The sequence below is a fragment of the Carettochelys insculpta genome, chromosome 5, assembly GCF_033958435.1.
Source record: "Carettochelys insculpta isolate YL-2023 chromosome 5, ASM3395843v1, whole genome shotgun sequence".
Lineage (NCBI taxonomy): Eukaryota > Metazoa > Chordata > Testudines > Carettochelyidae > Carettochelys > Carettochelys insculpta.
The window spans coordinates 51,016,276-51,041,199 of record NC_134141.1 but is presented as its reverse complement, the minus strand read 5'-3'; the positions used below and the strand labels follow the sequence as shown (position 1 = coordinate 51,041,199).

At 41.2% G+C, this 24,924-nt stretch overlaps 1 protein-coding gene across 7 annotated transcripts in view; it reads right to left on the bottom strand.

The window, feature by feature from the left end:
• SEMA4D (semaphorin 4D) overlaps window positions 1–24,924 on the bottom strand; it is a 174,194-nt gene that overhangs the window by 33,935 nt on the left and 115,335 nt on the right. For 6 of the 7 annotated variants that reach the window (XM_074995063.1, XM_074995065.1, XM_074995066.1 and 3 more), the window contains 8 exons: window positions 22,943–23,094; window positions 20,466–20,641; window positions 20,213–20,369; window positions 18,436–18,658; window positions 14,441–14,556; window positions 5,943–6,115; window positions 5,599–5,642; window positions 101–2,479 (listed from right to left, as the gene is read on the bottom strand). In XM_074995063.1, the coding sequence (XP_074851164.1) occupies window positions 1,563–2,479; window positions 5,599–5,642; window positions 5,943–6,115; window positions 14,441–14,556; window positions 18,436–18,658; window positions 20,213–20,369; window positions 20,466–20,641; window positions 22,943–23,094 (1,958 nt within the window). In that variant the 3' untranslated portion in view covers window positions 101–1,562. Of the gene's footprint in view, window positions 1–100; window positions 2,480–5,598; window positions 5,643–5,942; window positions 6,116–14,440; window positions 14,557–18,435; window positions 18,659–20,212; window positions 20,370–20,465; window positions 20,642–22,942; window positions 23,095–24,924 lie in introns of those variants that run through there. The other variant, XM_074995070.1, reaches the window with a different exon arrangement.

Below are 24,924 nucleotides of genomic sequence, written 5' to 3'. Positions count from 1 at the left end.
TATGAAAATTGATTACAGAAAACTCATTGTTCCTGTAAAAGTAAACCACAACTTCAGGCTTATCATATATACAGGGTTTTCACTACATAAGTTGGTTGAAAGTCAAGGACATAATTCAATTTATTTTAATATTTATTCTGATGCTCTTTATATGTACATAATTAAAAATAAAAAATAAAACCAAAGTGAATATTATAAAATAAAAACAATTTACCTAAGATGATCTAAATTATATTATGTTTGAATGAGAGTTCAACAAGAAACAACAATAAAACACAATCATACTGCTATGTACTGTGACCATTCTATTTTTAACAATATTTACAGAAAGATTTATGGAAGAAACAATTCTTAAAAACTGTACCACACAAAAAACATTTACAGACAAATAGTGCCACCATAAATCAGGTTTAGAACATTTGTTGTTATGCACCTGCAGGCATGATTCATGTGACAGTTCAGCTAACCAATTCTTTTGAGCAACTCCAGTTTCAGTCTCCAGTTGCACACAAGATTGGTAGAAATTATCCAGAAATATTGAAAAATTGCTAAGACTTTGTTATTAAAGAGAAGCTCAGTTACTTTTGAATATAAAATATTGTATGTTTTCTTGTTTAGCTATCAACTGCAGCAAGTTTATCCCATCCAACTGTTACAGCAAATTCTTCTAATTATGTATCTGTTCCACAGTGCAAAAACCTCTGAGTGGCATGGGTAAGAGACAGCTGCTTCCTGTGCCATTTCTTTTTTTTTTCAAAAAACACAAAGTCCTATTTTACATAGAAACAGAATGTGATGGTGTTCATCTTTTTTTATCTTACCTATGCTCCTGCAATTCCCAAAAAAATAACATGTACTCAAATGACTGTTGTACCTAAATTTGTAAAAAGCAAAAGATAGCACTTAAAGCAAAGATTATCCCTGAGACTCGTATGCAAATCAAGTCAGCTCTTTCCCAATGTACATTTAAATTTAAAAGGTATATAAACAACAATTTTTAAAAACTAATTTTTAAACCAATTAAAGCCACCCAACTTGCCAAAGACATAAAACATTATACTAAGAATAAGAATTGCTAGAAACAAAAAAGTGTCTCAATCTGGACAAAATGCTATAATTTACCAATCTGATAAACTAAACTTCATTTCCAATTTGGAATTAAAAGGAAATTATAATTTTTTTTTAAATGGCAGCTAAAATATGCACAGACTGGAAGTATTTTATTTTAGCTGATTGCATTAGAATAATTTTTATTTTATGGAAGGAAAGGGATTAAATAAACTGGTAACTGCATTTGCAAACGTTAAAGGTACTCTGAAAAATCCTGGAACAAACACACAGTGATCTGCCACTGGCCATTTTATAAAAACCATGAGATACAATTAGCGGATACACCAGAACATTGTTTTCTATTCTAGCAAGGTCTAAAATTGGCACGCTGAATCCTTTACGCACACATAAACCTCTGTGGCTAAGTTGTCACACCCAAAGTATCCATGCTCAAATAATTAGCTGTAAGAACCACAGATATTTTTCATGATTCATGTGCAGGAATTTCTTTTTCAGTCACATTCTGCATCTGAATCTGCATACTTTAGTTCACACTTAACATCAAAGGGCTTGTCCTTGACTTCTTTGTGAGGCTGCAAGGAATCCTCATCAAGTTGAATCTGGCCATTTCCACAATCAGTCTCATATCCAGTGTCATGAGCTGGCTTTGGCTGCTCCCCATTTTGATTCTGGATACTGCCTTGCTCCACAAGAGTTTCTTTTGCACTTTGCTCACCATCAGAAAAATCGGATTTGGATTTTTTCTTACCAAACAACATAGCAGAGCGGAATTTCAAACACTGGCCTGGTAAATAGCCTTTGTAACAGTTGTAGGAGAACAGACTCAGGAAGAGAACAAAAAAGAACAGAAAGAGAAACATTAAAAGGAAATTATCATTTGACTTTAAGAACATTGTCTTTTGAGGAACTCCATCAGGGACAGAATTGAAGATTTCAGGGCTGGAGCCTTCACTTGTTAGGATGGGGCCGACTGGCTTCGTTATTATCTTTCCTGTTGTTATTGGTGCAATATGAGTGGTTGAAGTTTGAGCAGTAGACCCTTCTGTTGGTACAGTTGACATTTTTGTTACGTCGGTATTACCTTCTGTCTGTGTTGCTGGCTCAGTTGGGGCAGCTGTACTGGGCTGGATTTTTTTCAGTTCCAAAACATGTTTAGCCACCACTTGAGAAAACTTCTTATTCTTCACTTTTTCCTCTGACAAACACTGATAAATGCCACTATCTCCTTCTGATAAATTGAAAATTAGTAGTGCTTTCTCCACAAGACGATACTTGGGGCTCTCAACTTTCAATACATCATCTTTGAATTTCCAAACTACCTGGGCCAAGTTGGATTTTTGAGAACATTTGAGTTCTGCTGTGCTCCCATGCTTGAATGTATGCTGCAGAGAATTCTCTTTTACTTTATCTGGAACATCAAAATAAATGTGCAAAGTGTCAGCAATGATTTTTGTTTGCATTAATCCCTATAGTTTCAAGATTCTGCTTGTCATAATGGAGATATAGTTTATTCCATGAACTCTACCTCTGTGGTTCAGTCTGAAATGGGCTTGCATCATCACAGACTAGGTACTTACTAGTTTGGGTCAGCAGGGTCTATACGGGACAGTTAGAGCACAACACTTCAGAGTACTCTGCCAGTCGCACCCCTACAGTATAGACTGTGGCGACAGGCAGACAAGCCTCTAGGCCATGAAGACATTCAAAGTCTGAACAAGCCACCAAACAGCAGCTATGCCTGAAATACTGAAGATTCTCAGGGACATAAAACCTCAGGCTTTAAGATTTACACCAACTTCTTAACTTCTTCCGAGGATGACTCCTTTATGGGATACGTTATTCTCCACCTGCTTATTAAGGAGTATCTTAAACCTGAACGACCTGAAGCTGAGCACTTTTACAGGCTGTCAGGATATTGGCTTAGATCAGTGGTTCCCAAACTTTTTGGCATCGTGCCGCCTTTTTGATTTTTGAAAAACCCTCATCCCCACCCCCACCTCTTCTTTACCATCATCCAACCCCTCTTTAAACAAAAAAATTAAATTTGTAATTTAAAATTACAAATAAACACAAAAACTTGTTATCAAATTTTAATTCTCCACCTGCTTATTAAGGAGTATCTTAAACCTGAACGACCTGAAGCTGAGCACTTTTACAGGCTGTCAGGATATTGGCTTAGATCAGTGGTTCCCAAACTTTTTGGCATCGTGCCGCCTTTTTGATTTTTGAAAAACCCTCATCCCCACCCCCACCTCTTCTTTACCATCATCCAACCCCTCTTTAAACAAAAAAATTAAATTTGTAATTTAAAATTACAAATAAACACAAAAACTTGTTATCAAATTTTATTTAAAATTTAAAATAAGCACAAATAGTTTTTCTTGGCCCAAACATTTAATACAGAAGTGGTCTCCAATCTTTTTACACCCAAGATCACTTTTTAAATGTCAGGGCACACCCCAAGACCCCATTCCCCTCTGCTCCACCATTTGCTGTCCTGACTCACTCTCAGGGGGTTGAGACAGGCAGTACAGGTTCTGGGGTGGGACTGAGGGATTTGGGGATGGGAAGGGGCAAAAGGTGCAAGCTCTGGCAGGGAATTTGGGCGCAGGGGGAGGTGGAGAAGGGGCTGCTGACTCAGGGCGGGGGCTCCAGGTTGGAGAGTGCTGGGGTGAGGTGGCATGTTGGGGTGCTGAGCAAACCACAGGCTTGTGGATGTGAGGCTGCAGGAGTTTGGGCTGGGGTGTATGATGGGCTCAGGACACAGGTTTGCAGTGTGTGGATTGTCCAGTAGTGTTGTAGCCGAAGACTGGGGGTGTGAGAGGCTCAGGACTGAGGTGGAGGGGCAGGTACACAGAGCTGTTATGATTCTGTGGCCAGATGAGGGCTTGGCCCCAGCTGGGAGCTTGCTGGCCAGGCTTCATTTTTTAAATAAAATACGTCCAACAAACATTTCAGTAGTGTCTTTATCGATGGAAAGGGTGGGGAGCCTGTACTCATGGGGGTCTGGGTGAGGAGAGGGGTCAGCTCGGCTGGTAGCTGGGGGTCCTGCAGCTGTGCACCAGGTCTGATGTCTCAGAAAGCGTGTGCACTGCTTCCCCTCCCCATAGAGCTGTCATGTTTCCTGAAAAGCTGCGTCTGTTGCCTGCCAGCCACTTCTTCCACCTGCTGCCTTCCTGGGCAGAGGGTGGAGGAGCAGTGGGAGATCCAGGTCTATGCCTGCTCCCGCTGCTCAGGCAGCACGCCCTGCTCCTCTCTCCCCACAGCAGCCACGCACTGCCTGAGCAGCTGAAGGTGGTGTGGATCCGGGTCTCCCACTCTGCCCCCTGGCCCCCTGCACAGGAAGGCAGCAGGCAGAAGGAAGCTACCAGCAGGCACCAGATCTGGCTTTTCAGGATATGCACCAGCTGTTTGGGGAGGGGAAGCAGCACACACACTTCTTGAGATGCTGGCTCTGGCATGCGGCTGCAGGACTTCAATCTCCCACCACACTGCAGGAAGCCATCCTTACCTCCATTTCTACAGGAGGTAACGTCAGTGTGGGCTCTTTTTTGGGGTGGGGCTGGGTAGCCTCACGCCCATCATCTGGAATATCTTCATGCTCCCCGAGGTGAGCACACCCCCCAGTTTGGGAACCTATGGCTTAGATGGAACAGAGATCTACTCCCACATGGTAATTTTTATTGTAAGTAGTATATTTTTGAGTACATACATATTGTAAACCTCTAAAAGAAAGGTACATTAAATATTACTCAGAAATATCACTTCTCAATTGTAACATTCTGAACTTCCCACCAATGCAAAACACAATTAAAGACTCACATCATGTGCACAACACAGACAGTGTGACAAAACTAATTATTATCAAGCAGCACTCTTATAGGGGGGTCTGTAGAGTGCTTGATTTAATAATAAACATGTTAACATAAACCCGTTGAATGCTTCAACTACTTTAAATGTCCTGTTTCTCTCCAAGGATTCCTTGATAGCAGCAACACACACATTACAAAAAAGTGCTGTGATTATTTGAGCTTTCAATACACTGGAGAACCAGTTCAGCTATTTGAGATACCTGCTCTGTGGTATTCAGAACCTTTCTCCCAACCATAATTCATTTTATCTGAAGGTTGTTTCCTCTAATTTAACAATAACGATCAGGTATTTCTGAAATCTGCCAACAGAATTCCCAAGGGACCTAATAAGTGTCAAGAATGTAATTAAGGACTCTAATGTAATTCCTTATGGTAAACACCGTTCTCATTCATAAGCAGAACTGCAGTGGACCAATTCTTTTTCTTGTTTAGTGCACTGAATGTAACCCTATGTACTTATCAACACAGACATACTAAGACAATATATCTATATACTTTACAGATACTCAAATGCAAAAATAACGCAAGTTGATGCACATGAAATGGGAATGCACGCTGGTAAATAAAAATACAAAACAGCTGAATAAACACGACAAATTAAATGCCTTACATATTTATTTCTTAAATCGCTTTCCACAAAAAACAAAAATCTTACCGGTGCAGGAAGAGGCGTCACCACCTATGTTCTGAATCCAATCCCTAAGCAAATTAATCAAGCATTAGAAGTTGTAATCATATATTCCTCACAGCCCCCACACCAGCATTGTTTAAATGTAACAGGATAATAATTATGAAGGTGAAATTATGTTTAAAGATGAACTACAGGTCCATTAACACAATATAAGCAAATTGTTAAAATGTGCATCTTGTTCATTCATGTCAAGTGGACTATTTAAAATTAAATACATAAATGACTACATAATTTTCTCAGGGAATATTTAAGCTACAGATGTAGGATATCTTTTTGTTAACCTGGGAAGAGTCAACAGATGCTATTACCTTTCAATTTCACCTTCTTCAAGAATATCAATGCAGGAGGCTTCATCTGATTTCCAAGCACAGTAGGGATCTCTAGCTAAAACACAGTCAACACAAGTGCTGTGTTTGTCACAGAATGCAAGAGGAGCCTGAACCACACCAGAATTGGAACCTGCGTAGAGATACCTTCTTCCCTGTGGATGTAACACAGAAAGAGACTGTCCACAATCATCATCTGGAAATCATGTAACAAATACATTAATTAACCAAATTCTTAGGATGTGCTGGCAGAGAACAAAAGGACAGCAGAGAAAATGATGGACAGACCATCTACGGGAGGACAGATTGGACATGCCTGGAGAGGTGGTGGATTCTCCATCTCTTGCGGTTTTTAAGTCCCAACTTGACAAGGTCATGTGCTGGGATTACTTAGTTGGGGTTGATCCTGCTTGAAGCAGGGGGCTGGACTAGATGACCTCCCGAGGTCCCTTCCAGCCCTGTGATTCTATGATTCTATGCAGCAATCATTGCACCAGCAAGCCTGGAAAAATACTGATGCAGTGATTGATCCCAACTAGACGACAAAAGGCAGGACAGGCAGGGGAGAAAAATCAGGATTTGAGAGGGTGTATTACAAAACACAGATGTATTGAAGTACAGGACTAGTGGGAGGTGAGGGAAGGAGGACTTCATTCTGAACAGTACTTTAATCAGGTAAGGAAGCTGTCTCAGCATGGGGGGTATGTGTTAGATGACCTCTCAATCTTCCTGACATCCCTACATTTCTATGATTCCACGCTCTTGACAGCATTCATGGACACTGGAAAAATAAGGGAAATCGCAAAAGTTATGAACCCTTACAAGAGACGTAAGTGCTCAATTTTAATCCCAAGAATTAGCCAGAGATTTGAGAACTGGGAAAGCAGATTTTGTGATTCACTGGCAATTAAAAAAAATTGTTTCACGTAAACACCACACTTTGTTTGGATAATACTGAAATGTCTAATTCAAACTTCAAACATTTCACAACATTTATTCTTAGTAAAAGAAAATTTTAAAACAAAACATGATTTTGAACAAAAAATGAAGTTTTGTTTCAAAAAGTTTGAAACAAAGTGTTTACATTTCTTCAGAATTTATTTGAAGGTTTGGGGCTTTTTGGACCAAAACAATTTGGTAAAATTGACACAAATTAGCAGTATTATGGAATCCACACGTCTGAAAAAAATGTTTCAGATGAAAAAATTCACTCGGGGCTGCACATGTAGCCTGTGCCTCCTCATGCTCCTGTATCAGGGCTCTCTGCAGCCTCCCACAGTTCCCTCACATTTCAAACCCCATGCTGCTGAGGACTCCAAAAAATAGGAACTGAAGGCGGGTCATGGGCTCCATATTGAGAGAACCCCAGTGAATCAGAATTAGAACAGTGCAAGGTAACTGTTCTCTCTTCTGCATGTGTGACAGTGTTAATCTCACTGCAGGTGACTGGCAAGCGGCATCCTTCCTAGGCAGTGGAAGCGAGCAGTTTCTGTTACATTAGACAAATAACTGAAGTACAACTTGCCTGAACTCAGCATCATGCCTGGCTGTTATGTCAAGGATATAAAATTTAACAAAGGTCAGTGGGTTGTCTCACGTTGCTGCCCTGCAGTTCTCATATATAAACTCATTCCTAAAGCAGACCAAAGATGCTACCTGTGACTTGGTGGAGCACCCCTTTGTGTTTGGAGGGAGAGACTCAGAAGCTATCTGACAGCAGGTGGAACTACTGGTGACCCACTTGCAGAGTTTCTGGGATGAGAAGGCTTGTCTCCTCTGATGGGCTGGATATGGTCACAAGAAGGCAGTGAGACCAGCCTAAAAAGCTGGTTAACCCCTTTAAAGGTAACAAAGCAAGGTTCTTGAAATGTCTAACAGATGTAGTATCACAGAACTGCTATTTCACCATTGGGGGACTTCTAGTATAGATCTGTTCATCGCAGACACCACCACCAAATGTTTTAACTTCTGCTGTGAAGAGGGCAAGATGCTGACCACCTTATCAGACGACACCTTGCTACAGCGGTCTCCAGGCCTTCTGTATGCCTGTCCTCCATTTTGCCGGGTCCTCAGGGTAATATTGAAGACTGCTCCAGGCAGGCTACATTGATTGTGATAGCTCCCCATCAACCTGACGGCTTGGACATTGCTGGCTGAGAATGATCCGCAGGGACTGTTCTCAATAGGTTTGAGAAATAATCATCCTGCCCAGGAAGATTCACTCCTCCAAATGGAAATGGTTCTCCATATGGGCATGCCTCACCCCACCTCTGCTCTACACCCTCCTCTGGGCTCCTCTCCTGCCTGCCTCTTCCTATGGAAATGCTGTGCTGCTCCTGGTGAATGCACGCCCCGCCCCCCAACCCTGGAGTGGCGCTGCCTGACGGCAGCATGAGATAAGAAGCTTGTGCTGCTCCCAGCCCGCGCTCCTCAGGGGAGTGATAGGACTGCCCTCACACTCACTGGAAGCAGCATGGCACTGATGGTGAGTGCAGAGGGTGGGGGAAGCCCAACAGTGGGGACATGTGACATTCTGTGCAGCCCCACATGTGGCCTCTGAATGCATCTAACAGGAACACTCCCTCCCCACTCCACCTCCCTGCCGAACACATCCAGAGGTGGCGACTTATATGGGCCTGTGCTCCAGGAATATTCAGGGCTCAGGCTACACCAATGTTTGGGGCCTGGTTTCTCTTCCGAGCTTGCCTGCCACCCTGGGCAATTTAAAGGGGCTTGGGGACCCATGGCCAGTGTTGCCACCACTGGCAGTGCAGTGGAGCTAAGGCAACCAGGGGGCGAGAGCTGTCTCCACAAGCTGCCCCCACCCTGAGCACTTACTCCACAGGTCCCACTGGCCAAGAACTACAACCAGTGCGTGCTGCAGGGGTAGAGGCTATGGACAGCCCAGTGTGGAAAACTCCAACCCTCCTGCTTAGCAGTTGCTGTCAGAGGGCTGTGCCAGTTGCTTTAAGGAGCTGCCTGAGGTAAGCACTGAATGCGACACTCTCCAGCACTCCAACCCCTTGCCTCAGCCCAGAGCCCACATCTCACACTCTCTCCTGAATCCCAAGCCCCTTCCAGAACCTTAGGCAGGTGTGGGGGAGGGTACGACTAGGCCCTGCTTTGGGCACCATGAAAAATTACACAAACCTGTCACCTCTGCCCACATCAAAGATTCTCAACTACATGCAGCATTTGAAGTAGGCTAGACTGGCATTTAGTTCTGTCAAAGTCCACCTTCCTGCAGCATCTGCATGTCACATTCCAATTCAGTCATATTTAGTCTCACATCTGAGGGCATGAGGGTTCCTCAGACACTTCCTGAGGCTTACCCGTCTCTCTCTTATATAGGATCTCAACAGCCTCTCCCTGAAATCTGTGAAGCCTGTGTTTGATACGTTACATTACTCTCAAGACTGCCCTTTTTTGGTAGTTATCATCTCAGCTTGAAAGGTTAACAGGGTCCAAGCCTTTACAGATGGGACTCTGCCCCAGGATGTTGATATGTACTTTCAAATAGTTCTGGGGCTGTGTCTCCTGCATCAGCAGATGGCTCAAGTGGATTCCCCAATCTATCTCCTGGATGTCCTACTTGAGAAACATGCACAGAAGGTCACCCCCTTTTGTATATTGCGTTGGCATAGACACCAAGGGAGCTCTTGCAGAATGTGGGGAATGACTTATTTTCTTGTTCATATGGTGATTGGACAGAGAGTACACTGACCTCAGCTGTACGTGTAAGGGTCACAGGGTAATGTGGCAACTGGCATCACTTATATGCTAATTTGCGAGCTTGTAGCCATAGACATACCCAACACCATTGTAGGATTTGATTTCACATTGTTTACCATTGACTGGAGAAACTGCAACCTGTCCATTCTCTGGGAAAAAATGCAGTCCTGGCTGGCCAGGAAACAGTGAAAATGTCGAATATATGAAGTTTTCCTTATGACCGAGATCTCCTCTGTAGCAGCTCTACAGCTCTCATAAATTCCTGAAACAACTTAAAACCATCCAGCACTGATGAAGAAGAGAGTTTTTTAGGTGTCTGAGTGCGTTAAAGCAGCAATAATGACCTGAGTCCAGTTCTTGGTACTCCTCTCTCCCCAAGTCTGGCCAGGGATACTGCTGGGGAGAGCACCCTCTTCTTAGAGTATAGTGGAGATTGGCTCCTACAAAGCACAATAGAGAGAAACCAGTAGGCCCGCTAGAGATATGGCAGTATGCTCTAAGGATACTGCTAGCTTGTTTGATATTGGGCAATGCAAGACTATTCCTGATGGGGCCCTGGCAAGATTCACTCTAAGCTGTGCAGCTGCCTGATAAGCTCTGCACAAGTATCAGAGAGGTAGCCAAGTGAGTCTGTACCTTCAAAAACACCAAGAAGTCCTGTGGCACCTTATAAACCAACAGATATTTTGGCGAATAAGCTTTCGTGGGCAAAGACCCACTTTGTCCATCTGCTTCCTGCACGGGGGCTCAGGTTCACATCTTTCCCCCTGGCTCCCCCAGCTCTCTACTTAGAAGAGGCAAGAAAATATGCCTGGTACCAGGAAGAATGAGCAAATCTCTTCTAGGGACCATGCTAAGATATATGGCATTCTCCTCAGGGTCTGCATTGGTACTAAAGATGTTCCTGCTTTCTTCTAGGGTCACGTCAGTTAGCTTTATTTCAATTATAGGGTCCATATGGAAGATTGTGTCATTGGTACTGAGACTGGCATCGGAGAAGTTTCTCTCCATGTTTCAGGCTACTCCTTATTGCTAGCCTTCAACACTCTGGTGGATTTAGTGGGCCTCTTTCCCAAGGCTTTTAAGAGGTCTGCTTTTATGCAAAACATTAAACTCCTCCTGGATTTTCTGGCTCTGTGTTTGGAGAGGCCTCCTAAGAGATGGGCTTCAATACCGGTGATATCAGTGCACGCTGCTTTGATGCTGATGCCAAGACAGAGGCTTGTGCTTCAGCTGATTTTAGGCACCACATGATACTAGATGAGTTGTCGATAAAAGCTACCTTTCTTTTCAGCTCTGACAGAGTCATTCATTGTTTCAGTAGACAAAATGTCAACTGTCTCCCCCATGCTTTGCATGCCTGCAGAGATAATAAAAGGCATACTAAGTATGGGACTCTCGTAGATAGAAGCAGCATATGCTGTGCCCATCTTTTGATGGGATTAGTCTGTTGGGGGTATGGCAGGCTCACAGGTTTATAATCCCACATACTGAGGTACCTGTACAGGACAGGAGAATACAGTAAACCCCCACTTCTCACAATTTTGACTTGTGCATAACTTGCATTAAGGCGAGTTAAGCGCAAGTGGAAATCCTAGGGTTCCCAGGGGCTGGGGGCTAGTGGGAGCACAGCTCTTCCACCAGCTCCCCTCTTCAGCCCCTGGCTCCCCTAGCAGGGCGAAGCCAGAGAGAAGCTGGGGCAGTGCAGCTCTCTGTGGATCCAATTTCCCCCAGCCGGGTGGTTTCCTGGCTCCCACCAGTAGAGGGGAGCTGGGAGCCAAGCTGCCCCCTGATTCTGAGCTCCCCCGCCGACTTATGCAAAATCTGAGTTATGGAAGGTTGCGCAGGAGCACAACGCTCCCGTAACTAAGGAATCTAATGTATATGGGGTACGACCATACAAATTTAGTCCAAATGAATCTAAGTCATTCACAGCAGTTCTGAAGAACTTGGTCAAGAAGTGTTCTGAAGAAGTTTGAAATATTTACAGAGCTAAGGAGCAGCGGAATGGACAGCTGTCAGGTTTCATCTTGTTGCACCAGGAGATATCAGGAAACTGAGAGAAGATCCAGATTTCAGTCATCCTGCCCTTTATGCTCTTGCGTGGGAGAATAAGCAGACCTAGGGTCCTTGACAGACATTACTGTTCAAGAGACTCCAACCGCATGTGCATGAAGGGCATGCACACATCTACAGTGGGAACTATACTGACACATATTTAAAGAGCCAAGAAAAAAATGGTGAGAAAGTTGTGAGGAACAATGGAATAGGAGATGAACATAAAAAAGATAAAGAAAATGTGTAATGTGTATGTTCTCTCTGTGCACAATGAATACTGAAAGAGCGTTAAAGGTTGCTAATGCTTACTGCTCATCAATATTTGACTTATTTTATTTCCCTTTACTTAGTAATGGAAATAAATATAGTAGCTGTTGTTTAATACTGATTGATGGACGAGGATGTACGTGTCAATTTTCCATTTTGCCAGGTAAAATTAAACACTAAATAACCCACTTTTGAATATCACAAAAAAGTTGTTTTATATTAATTTACAGGTTTTATTTTAATAAAATACTTTAATATAAATTTACTGTGGCATATTTTTAATTAGAACACAAGAATGGAGTTTCTGGGTCAGAACAATGGACCATCTAGCTAAGAAACTCGTGTTCCAACAATGACCAATGCCAGGTGTGTGGGAACATGAAAAGAACAGGGACATTTTGAGCCATCCATTGCCTGCTTAGCCATTGATAGATCTAACCTCCATTAACTTCTCTAATTATTTTTAACCTAGTTATTTTTGGCCTGACAACATCCCATGGCAACAAGTTCCACAGATTGACTGTGCACTTCATGAAGAAGTCCTTTTGTTTTAAACCTGTGGCCTATTAATTTCATCCACTGACTCATAGTTCTTATGTCACGTAAAAGTTCTTATGTTATGTAAAAGGGCAAATTACACATTCACCATACCATTTGTGATCTTACAGGTCTTATCAAATTGCCTTCCCCTTAGCAATTTCTTTTCTAAGCTGAACAGTCCCAATCTTTTAAATCTCTCCTTGTACGGCAGCTGTTTCATACTCCTAGGCAATAAATGATTTTCTCTGCACCTTTTCCAATTATTTTTTGGGATAGGGAAACCAAACCTGCACATGGTTTTCAAGGTGTGGCCACAGCATGGATTTATGCAGTGGCAGTGTTGTATAGTTGTTTTATCTTCTCTCCCTTTCCTAACCATTTCTAAGACAGCTAGCTTTTTTCACTGCTGCTACACACTGAGATGCTGTTTTCAGGGAACTATTTTAGCAGCATTATTTAAATAATTAACATTTCAACAAAAATCATAACAGGAAAAAATGAAAAGGAAAATAAATTAAATCCATGATAAAAGGATTTTAAATGATAGCTTCTCAGTTGCATATCCCAGCTCATTAAATTAGCTCTTCTCTATCAAATGATTTTAGTGAAGAAAAGAAGAATTTTCTTTACCAGCTTTTGAGCATGGAAACCTCACATTGCTTTTGAAATTCTACTAATATAAGATTCTTCTGTGATGCATTTAGGACTTTAACTACTACTCAGGCATCTATGGACTGGGAAAGCTTTATCATACTGCAGACCCATCCACTAAACCAAAAAGTGGTCCCTCAGCATTTACAAAGTTCCTCTTCACCTTCATGAACAACAGGAATGTTTTCCAGCAACAAGCACTAGAAAAACAGTGTGCAGGGGCTCTGCTTAAGAGAGGCAATCCTGCTGACAAGCAAAATGTATTCAATGATCAGACTAAGCACTTGTCTTTCAGATCCAGTGGTAGCCTCCCTCATCACTAACTGCCGAGTACTTATTGATCATCACAAACTGGTATATGTTAGAAACACAATCTTATATTTATAAAGAGCCTTTACTTTCCAAGAAGTGCATTTTTTTTCAAATGCGAGCACTTTCAGAGACATTTAAGAGAGTACTATTGTAGGTAAAAATTATACGCGTAAGTATTTGAAGGGTCACATCCCTCACTAATGCACAACCTACAGAAAGAGTCCAAATCTGTCAGAAAACCACCCAGAAATTATTTAACAGTGCTGAGTAAAACTACACTAGAATTGAGGACATGCAGTGAAGAATCTCTTCTCCATTTGGAACAGCAGGGGAATTTCAGTAGGCAGAATGTAAGTACTTGTGCTGTGGTGTGATCAGGACACTAGAATTTGAAACACCTATTCTCACGAAAAGTCCACTATGGAAAAATTTGGTAGCGTTTAAACTAACAGAAATGAATATAACAATCTATTACATTTTCAGATGACATCTCTGCTATAGAACTCCCCTTGCTGGTTTACAGGATATCCTTCTTGAAATTCTTCAGAATTTTTCCGATAAATGAATTCTGCTTTTCAACTAAACAGAAATCGGGAGCAGCAGAGGCATTCCTAATATCACGCTCAGAACTGGTTCTAGTAGAGACTCAGAGAAAAGGATGCCACCTACTGAAACAAGAGTACCTTGGTTCATCACCTGTGCATTTCACCCTTCAAAACTTTCCATCCACATACTAACCAAGCCTTACTCTCCTTATCTGGTTATGTCAGACAGTATCACAGAACAAGGTGTTATGACCGCAGGCTATATTTCATATTCTGAGAGTTATTTCATTATTTTTCGTTCTTCACCCTACTTGGGATGAATTTTTTAAAAAATAAAATATCTTCCACAAAACATGCTCGCACAGCTCTGCTTACCTTTGTTGATGAAAGCAACAGTGTCTGAACTGGCTCAAAATTTGGGAAAAGCTGTGTTTCTTCAATAATATGCATTCCATTTTCATTGCTAATTGCTTTGTGCAGGGCTCCTTTATCTGAAATAGCCAAGCAATACACTTCAGTATGGATCTCAAAGAAAGACATTTTACACACAGTCTGTTTTCTACATCCTGCACCAATGATCTTCACGAGAAGACTTCACGCATGATGTTAATTTGTCTTCCATCAGACAGTCTTCACGTATACTGTAAACTTTAACAAATCAGCGCCCATGGCAACCAAGTAATATCAGTATTTCTGTCTCCATTTCAACAAGAGGGCAAACAATGTACAAAAAAGTTCATGGCCAGGGTATACCTCCAACTTCAGTGAGAGAACTTCTGTTGATTGTAGAAGCAGAAGGATGAAACAAAACACTGGAAAATGTTTTTGCTACCTGTGGAAATTTTTATCTTTTTTTTTTCCTTGGGGAGGGGCCCCAAAGCCCAAACAAAAAAAACTGTGTTGCATAAGAGTTAGGCTAGGAAAACAACAGACGCTTTTAGAGAAGCAAACTTTCTCCCAACTCCCACCCCCCCGCTTTTTTTTTTTTTTTTTTTTTTGTAACTTGGGCAAAACCTCAATTTTCCATAAAAATACTTAAAATGGAAAAAAAATTCAATCCATAGGATTAAGTCCTAACTGGCTTGCTCAAGATCTCACTTGCTAACTGGGTCTATTTTTATGTAATAAAAGGAGATGGACCCAGAACCCAGACCTTTTCATGTCATGCTGCTTCAAGCATATTCTGATGATTTAGCCATTAGACTAAAAGAACAATGGCTGAGAAAATTTTCAGCAGTTAACTATTATATCCAGTGTATGAAATCTATAGTATAAGTCTGTTGGAAGCATTTTATTAATAATATATTAAATTCAAATATACTTGATTTTTTTAAACTCTGGTGCAGCTCTTAAAATGTTCCATTAATTTTGTTTCTCACTTAATTCTTGTACAATCAGTGTATATTCAGTCTGAAACACAAACTACAAAACTTGTGAGTACAAGTGTACTAACTGTAATTTGAGCAACTGAGCCAACTCTAATTGCTGGATTTGTAACTGAGTTTGTTCAGGACCATGTTACTGTAATGAGAAAGGATATACGTCCATGTAGCACAACTACACAAACGAAGGGTCCTGTGGCACCTTATAGACTAACAGAAAAAAGTTTAGAGCGTGAGCTTTCGTGAGTTAACTCACTTCTTCAGATGCACTCACGAAAGCTCATGCTCTAAACTTTTCTGTTAAGTCTATAAGGTGCCACAGGACCCTTCGTTGCTGCTACAGATCCAGATTAACACAGCTACCCCTCCGATACTTACCTACACAAAGAAGCATAGAAAATCTGGATAGGAAATAAATGGAGAAAGTTGATAACACTGACTGAAATGAGCTCATGTCAAAATGTGTTTAGGGCCAATTTGGCAACTAAGTGATGATGTGATGTACTAAGAGCACAAATATCAGAAAGGTAGCCAAGTTAGTCTACATCTTAAAAAACAACAAGAAGTCCTGTGGTACCTTATAGACTAACAGATATATTATAGTTATATTATATCTGTTAGTCAAAGAGCACAAGGGCTTTTCTCATTTCAAAAATCTCTTTTGTCCCAGAAAGCCTACAGTCTTGATGTATATGATCCACCTGTCCCAGCTTTTTAATCTTTGTAATATCTATTTGTGTATTTTTATATTTCCATTCTCTGATTTTTAACTTCAAAACACTAATCTTTATTGCACATGTGAACTAGGCCAATATCCTTGTGTGGAATGTTCATTTCCTAATTGGATCTGCTTCACTAAAAGGAATTGTTTATTTCATTTTGTACTGGAGAAGGCAAGTTAAAAATTATTTGTGAAAGTTTTGTAAGGTCAGGAAGATCAGAAGAAGGGAAGGAACCCTCTGAAATGGGCAAAGATCCAGATCTAGTGGAGGAAGTTAAGCATTTAAGGAGATACATTTTTATCATGTGAATATGCACGTAATGCCAACAAATAAGTTTGTATTCTCCAGAATTTCAAATGAGACAATTAAAGGAACTAATATATACTTTAGCACAACTGTAAAAAAATATTTTGTAATTTTGAAACCTTTGTATTAAAGGTTTAAAAAGAGATTTCTGCTGGTTTAAATTAAATATAGCTTGAGAATGCCCCAGGCATCATTATCAGAAACAACATTCTAAGCTGTAGACACCTGCTAATACAACAGTATTTATATGCAAAAGAGCATTGCAAAAGAGCTTTTGATGGAAATTAACTGAAGGAAGGATGGAAGAGTCTCTCAGACAAGCCGAATAGGAAACCATACAAAACATTGAATTCACTCTGTAGCTTTCTGTGAAACATTCAGATTTCTGTAAATTATGCAACTTCACTTTAAGTTTCACTGATTTACTAATACTCTTTTTTTAAACTAGGAATGCTCATTTTTGTGAATGCCAAAACACAGCCGGGTTTTGTTTTGAACTGGGAGTGGCTCACAGTTTAAACACATACTCTTTTTACAACAACAAAAAATAAAGATGGTTGAAGTGACAGAATGGCTAATCTGGGTCTTTAGTTATTTTCAGTGCTTTTTACCGACACAAAAAGGTGCTGAAACTCAAGCCCCAAACGGCTCCCCCCAGGCTTAAACCCCACCCCCCAGTCCCAAACCACACTCCCTTCGCCCCTCCCCCCCACAGCCACAAACCATCCCCTTACTGCTCCCCCCTACCCCTGCTCAACCCCCCACATGGCCCTGGCTCAACCCCCCCACACAATTGTGCTTCCCACAGCCACAAGCCACCCCAGGCTTAAACCCCTACTCCCTTCCATGGCCCCAAGCCACCAACAGGCTTAACCCTCCCCAACTGCCCTTGCCCCCCACAGCCCTCAAACCCAGCACTTACATTTCAAAAGGAGCTCCACGTGCTCCTGCTGCTTTGCTGGCTGCGTGGCATCTCCCACGTACAACCGCAGGAGCAGCTCCCTGACCTGTGCGCTGAAAGAGCAGGAGTCAATTTAATTGGTTTAATGGTCCGACCGGCCATTAAATCAATTAAAGTGAGTCCCGCTCTTTCCTCTGCAGGCAGGGAACCACAGGCGTAGCAGCGACAGCAGCGCCTTTTAAAAATGGCTCCGGGAATAAAGATGGAGGAAGGCAGCTCTGCTGCAATCCACCGGTAAGAAAGCCCTGGTTATTTTGAAATTAGATTTAAACACTTATTGGTCCTTGCTTCTTTTCTCCTTTTGACAGGCAGATGCCTTTCCCTTCCTTCTGCTATAGGTGTCTCTTACATCAGCAGATGGGACAGCACTGGGTGCCTAAGACAAAACTGTTGTTTCACACAGCAGTCACTGAAGGTAAAGGAGAATGGAGGAATATATGTGAACTTCCCCTATCCTTACCTATTTGTCTCTCTTCAGAGGTTGGTCTGCTTCCTACAGAGTTACCTGCTCCGCTCCTTTCTGTCTGTCACCACAAAGACTTGGGGCCTATTTGCTTCTTTGAGCTGCTTTCAATTCAATCCTTTCTCATATTCTCTTCTCACATTTGTGGGGGAGGCACATATATAGGTGCATTACGGGCTGCTGCTAATGAAGAGCAGCAGCTATTACTTTTAGGCAAAGGGTACTTTTTCCAGCCTATCCTGCTGAGGACACAGAGAACTGCTTTGCAGGGAAAGCAGTTTAAGAAAAGAAGCAGGTCAGTTTGGAGGAATCTAATATATCTACAGCTAAACTGTTTGTGGGGATTTTTTCATTTTTTTGTTTTGTTTTTTAAGTTAACTAAAATTGGCCGCTTCATCATCCTGGCTCTTACTTTTTTTAAAAGAGTGGACATTAATTGGTATGAAAGCATTGTACGTGTTCATTCTGTTTGCTGATGGTACATATTTCACCCTACTGTACAAACAGAGAATTAAAATAGCATAATGAAAACTCACCTGTGCCAATAAACATAACATCATACACGCTGCCATTGAGTGTTGTGACTCTGTCCACCACGATCTGCGTATACCTCACATCTCGTTTTATTAATTTTGGTCTGTCTCCGATGGGGGTCACTGAGTCATCCATTAGAGGGTGGTCTTTCACAAACTGTAGCGTTTTGTCTGGTAAATTTAAAGAACTCATGTAGTTTGCTGCTTTTGCCTCCTTGTTTATGCACTGACAAAAGAAAAATTGGATCATTTGTTTATATCACATTGTACACTCTTGACAGCAGCTATACACACTCTTTTCCAAGCTTATTTTTAAAATTATAGAATACCACAGGAACATTAGGCTGTGCAGTATCCAGTATAATGGGGCCCAAATTCTCATTCTGCGTTCTCAGGAATGATATAATAAATAATAATATTTGTTGTTTCAAAGGAATAACTGGTTTTAAAATGGTCTTTTTGAAATGATATCATTCAACCCAGTGTATACCTTTCGAAAAGAAGTGTGATGGCTAAAACTATGTAAGCAAAGCGTAAATAATAAAACTCAGTCATAACTGAACATCTCAGCATTTTTTCAGCTGCACATTCATATTCTACAGCTTCCTGGTTTGTACAAATATCCTTCTACAGATGGAGACTGATAAGTGAACAAATGTACAGTAAAATTCCTTTAACCTGGCCTCTGATGGTCCAGAAATCCCAGTGGGGCAGCATCCCCTGAGATACGCGTACCTCAGAATTCACATAAGTCGAGGGGGCTTGGGTGAAGGGTTGGGGGCATAGTGTTTAAGCCTGGGGTGGGCTGGGGCTGGAGGGGGACCGGGGGGTGGAGTTGAGCTGGGACATGCGGGGGTTGGAGCTGCGGAGTGCAGGGGAGGTAAAGCTGGAGACACACAGGGGTGAAGGAGTGGCAGGAGCACAGGGGTGAAGAAGCTGAGAAGCATGGAGTGGTGAAGCTGGAGACGTGCATGTGGTGAAGATGATGCAGGAGCATGGGGTAGAGAAGAAGCTGGGGACATGCAGGAAGGGTAAGCGGCAGCTGGGTGTGGGGGTGATGAGCCGTGATGGGGGGCGGGGGTTTGAACGAGGGCATGGAGGTTATGGAGCCATCCAATAGTCTTGAAAATTTGGTAATCCGGCACCTGTCTGGTCTCAGATGTGCTGGATTAAAGGAATTTTACTTTATTAGGCTGTGAACCCAACCAATATATATAAATACCAACCCTAGGCCTCGCATTTCTAAGCTACAGTAAATTTACCATGTCCCTAAAATTAACTAATATGAAAGCAGAAAGAGAGAAAAGTAAGGACCAATCTTACAAACACTAATTATTGTGAGTCGTGCTTCCCATTGAATGAGCCCACTGAAGTCAGTCAGGTGACACAAAAGAAAGAACTGCAGGATTATATTCTATTTCTTTTCCTATTGATCTATAATGCTGTTGACATTATCATCATATACTGTACAATCTACTTATTATAAGACAATTCATTATAAAAATTGAAAAGTGAATATGAAAGTTGTGCTATAAACCAACTCTGAGCTATAAACAGAAACCACTTGATTGCTAAATGCAAAACTTCAGGAACAATTTGTTGGCAATATGGCAGTGAGTAAAAGGAAAAAAAAAAAAACACTCCCAAGGATGAGATGTCTGTAGCACGCAACATATTATCTATTGTTAATATTCGCTAATATTTTTCCTGAATTTTTTATAGGTTCTTTCTTAAGTAGAGAAAAAGAACTGATGTCATTCTGAGATTTATCCAAACTTACAGCTCCAGGTCTAGGGTTAGGAATCTCTCCATTGTAACGGACCCATTTTGTATGCGACTGCTCTACTGTGGCACTCTGCATATATTTTCCTTTGGAGAAAACCTCTTCCACAGTAGATAAGTTGTATGCACACACTGCTGACAGCCCCACATTATTCCTAAAATTAAATAGTGGAAAATGTTACCATTTTACTATGTAGATAAACCAACAGAGATCTAATTACTTTTCTGGGAAAAATTTAAATGACACTCACAGTTGTGGGGTAAAAACTCCATAAATCACTGGTTCCCTCAAACTTGGAGACTTCAGAATAAAAACATCATTGACGATGTTGAAAATTAAATTCTTATCGGGTGTGGTACAAATCAATCTGGCCTTGAGAAAGGAGGTCCATTTTTTCTGCAAAGTCCTTAGTCCTCCTTGGTCCCTCTTTCAGTGGGGGCAAGTGAAAAAGGAGAAAAGCGTAAGGTATATTTTCTTTCTTAAATAAAGGTTCAATATATTCAACATTTATTAGTTCTGGTACATACTATCTAAAATTTAAACTGAATAGTCACAAATACTTTTTAAATGTAATGTGCAGAAAACAATGAAGAGATACAACAACATACAATCTGAACAATACTGAAGAGATTTTTTTTCATGTAATAGAAACAACATGGGATGGTTTATTTAATCAAACAAGGATATTGTTAATAGGCCACATGCTACTCCCAAATTAAGGTGTGCAGATCTGTAGTTGCTTTTCTGAAGTCAACGGAGTTACTGGAATACGTAATTTACAGTAACACTGGAATATATAACAGATTTTCTCGAAGGAAGACGAGACATACAAGAGGCTCAAAAACTGTATTACAACAACAGGCAGTAAATTGAGCTGAACTTTAAAAATCTGTATGTGGGGCAAGAATGTGAAGTAAATGAAGCTGTATCATAACTGCACTGACAAAAAAGATTGTCTGTTCTGTGATCATTTCAAAAATCTGAGTCATCATTTAAACTACCTCGACTGTATGCCTGGAAATATAATAAAATGAGGTATGCAATGAATACAAGAAGTTTCACAGTATTCTTCAGATATCAGAGGGGTAGCCATGTTAATCTGGATCTGTAACAGCAACGAAGGGTCCTGTGGCACCTTATAGACTAACAGAAAAGTTTTGAGCATGAGTTTTCCTGAGCAAAGACTCACTTCATCCGATGAAGTGAGTCTTTGCTCAGGAAAGTTCATGCTCAAAACTTTTCTGTTAGTCTATAAGGTGCCACAGGACCCTTCGTTGCTAGTATTCTTCAGAGGAGTAGCCAAGTCAGTCTGTATGCACAAATACAACAAGAAATCCAGTGGCACCTTATAGTTAGCTAGTTAGTTTGCAGCCTGTTATGCCCACTGGCGTGTAGAGCAGCAACGAAGGTCCTCTACTTCCATCTGTCTTTGGCCATTTTCTCCAGTGTGTCACAGTTGTAGTTCATTCTCTTAACGTCTGCCTCAACAGTACGCCACCATGTTGTCTTGGGTCTCCCATGCTTCCACCATCCTTCAGGTGGCCAGTGAAGTGCTATCTTTACAGTGGTGTCTGCCACCCTTCTCATCACATGCCCTATCCATCTGAGTGTCTCCTCATGATGATAGTGGTTATGTCCTCCTGGTGGCATCGCAGGAGAAGATCATGGTTGAAGATTGTCTTCAGCCAAAAGATGCAAAGTATCTTGCGAAAGCTAGTGGTGTGAAAGGACGCACTCTGTCATGCACCAGCACTCTGAGCTGTATAGTAGTATTGATATGACACAGCTCAGGTACAGCTTAAGCTGTGTAATAGACTAACAAAGGCAAAGACCCACTTCATCAGATGAATTCATCTTGGCAGCCCCAGCCACAGGGGGTAGTGGACCCCACCAGCAGCCCAGCTGTGAGAACCCCTGCAGCAGGGCACAGCCAGCCAAGTACCAGCTCCATTTCAAAAAAAAAAAAAAAAAGGAAAGAAAGAAAAAAAAGCACTGTGTATAGATGTGCAATCTGCAGGGGGTTCCAAATTGTATGGTACTTTTATTGACTGGTGTTTAGATTAATGTGATGTAACCAAAGCTAAAACAATAAAGTATTTTGAACTTACAGAAACAAAATCTTTAGATCATTTCTCATTGCAATTTTGATTAAATCAATACATTCCAAAAACATTTTGTATTTGTACAATTGCATTTTCTGTTCCATCAGAACGCTTTCACGCCAGCTCTAATGAGCAGAGAATCAACTCAGCCTACAATAGCCAGGTTTAAATGCATTACACTGTGACAGAATCTGGTTGCCAGTGATTGTCTTCTCCCTGGCTATGGCACCTCTCTATGGATGTGCCACCTGTCACACCACAGGGAAAAAACTAACCATCTCAATGTAAAAATCCTGATTTGGCTTGTCAGGAATCATTCAAAATAAATCATAAACCCAAGACGACAACCTTATGGGCTCAGTTCTGCTTCTACTGAAGTCAGTGTAGTCTTTAATGCAAAAAAGATTCTTTGTTGCATAAAAGGAAAGAAAGAGGTAACATGATTAGCATTACTTTTCCAGCTGGGACACATGCTAAATCTTAAGTACAGAAGACTGATAAAATACTGGATTTGCTAAGAATTTATCTGACAACTGTAAATGATATGCGTAATGCACAATATGAAATATCTTTCATATCTTATCTGGATATTGGTTAAAGAAAATTATTATATATTGCGTCCCACCTTGCACACTCTACTTATTCTTGGAATCATCAGCTTCCCAACAAATTCATATTCCACAGACATCTCAGTGAAAAAGAAGTATACTTTGTCATCTTCTCCCTCGGTGCTGTTTTTATCTGCTCTTATCACATCAGCAAAAACGAAACTGGGCTCTACGGATACAAATAAACAGAAGTATTCCACACACAGTGCAACTACCATTATTCTGGGGAGCTCTTGAGCCATCTTTTCCTCCAAGCCCCATGTTGTGAGCAACTGCATTCTGGCCAGGGAGGCCTGGAAGTAGCTCCTCCTTCAGCCAATCAATATCATTCCTACTAGGATAGGGCTGCTGGAAAGCACAGCTGTGTGAAATATTTGCACATACTGAAAGAGGGCATGTGACATCATTGGACTGCAAGCCCATAGCACCATTTCAAGCAGATTCAAACTGCTAAGAATGGAGCTACAGGTTTCCAATTCAATAATTTCATATGCTCACAACTCAACCATTTCACAAGCATGATCTGAGGCTGCTTATCTGATCATCTGCCTAGTCTCCTTCCTCGGCCAGCCTCTACTTCCTGAGCCAAAAAACCCTGGAACCTGCAAGAAATGCAAGGTAAGAAGGAGAAAGTGGTGTTACCTAAGGTTCATGTTCCTTTGAGGTTTGAGTTAACTATATGTGAACCTCAAAGCAAAGATGCAGGGATGGGTCAGCTTCCATTTCCTGAAAATCCTTTCATGAATTGAGCCCTATCTACACACCCCAACTGAAAATCCATCACACACACTCACAAATCCATCTGGCTTGGAGTAAAGGTCCAACCACAATCACTTTCTTGCCTCTAGACCTCTGGGTACAGAGTAGAAAGTGAAGAGAGTTACTGACGTTTTAATTCAGCTATGACTTCCAAAAGCAATTAAATGTTTTCAAATTTCTTTTAGAAAAAAAAAAACAAGCACAACTAAAATTTGAATGCTGTCCTGTGTGCAATGAGATGAAATGCTACACAAGTTAATGGTACTATTCAAAGCCCTACAATTAAAAAGCAATAAATGAATTGCAGGTTTTGAGCCAGAACCTGAATCATTAACTGGACTGAATTTACTCTTAGAATAATGGAATCACATGGTTGGAAGAGACCTCTAAGGTCATCAAATCCAACCCCCTACTGAAAGCAGGGCCAATCCCAACTAAATTAGTGCAGCTAGGGCTTTGGCAAGCTGGGACTTAAATACCTCTAGGGAACGAGATTCTACCACTTCCTTATTCCAGTGCTTCACCACCCTCCAAGTGAAATGCTTTTTCCTACTATGCAACCTGGCCCTCTCCCTTTGGAGCTTAAGACAACTGCTTCTTGTTCTGTCATCCGTCACCAAGGAGAACAGTCTCTCTGCATCCTCTTTGGAACACCCCTCCAGGTAACTGAAGGCTGCTATCAAACCCACCCCTCACTCTTTGCTTCTATAGACTAAATAAGCCCACATCCCTCAGCCTCTCCTTTAGCTTTCATTTTTATAGAAGTTCAAAAATCTTGAAAACTCTCAAACCCCAGTATGTTTTGAAATTAAAGAGGAACTGAGCTGTCCCTGGCCTCATAAAAACCCTTTAATTTGAATTTCAAAACACAATGAAAGAAAAGTCAGGACACTTCCTTCCTTTATCACCTCATTGTACGGCTGGTCATGACTAAGCAAAGTGAATACAGACAAGATAGACTGTACTGCTTTCTGGATCACGTCAAAACTTGATTATTCTTCAGATGATTCAGATTCAATGCCACTGAGATGCTTCTCCCTCTCCCACACAAGCAATCCAAAAAGTAAACAAAACGCCCTTTTCTTCCTAAATCAAAAAGTAGTTAAAAAAAAAAAAAAAGCAGCATCTCAGAGCCATAAATTGTCCTTTTTTTCTTGGACTTCAAGGTAACTATTCCCAGAGACCCGAGCTTTCAGAAGACAAAAATATCCATTGGATTTTTATGTTATAAATAACAGGT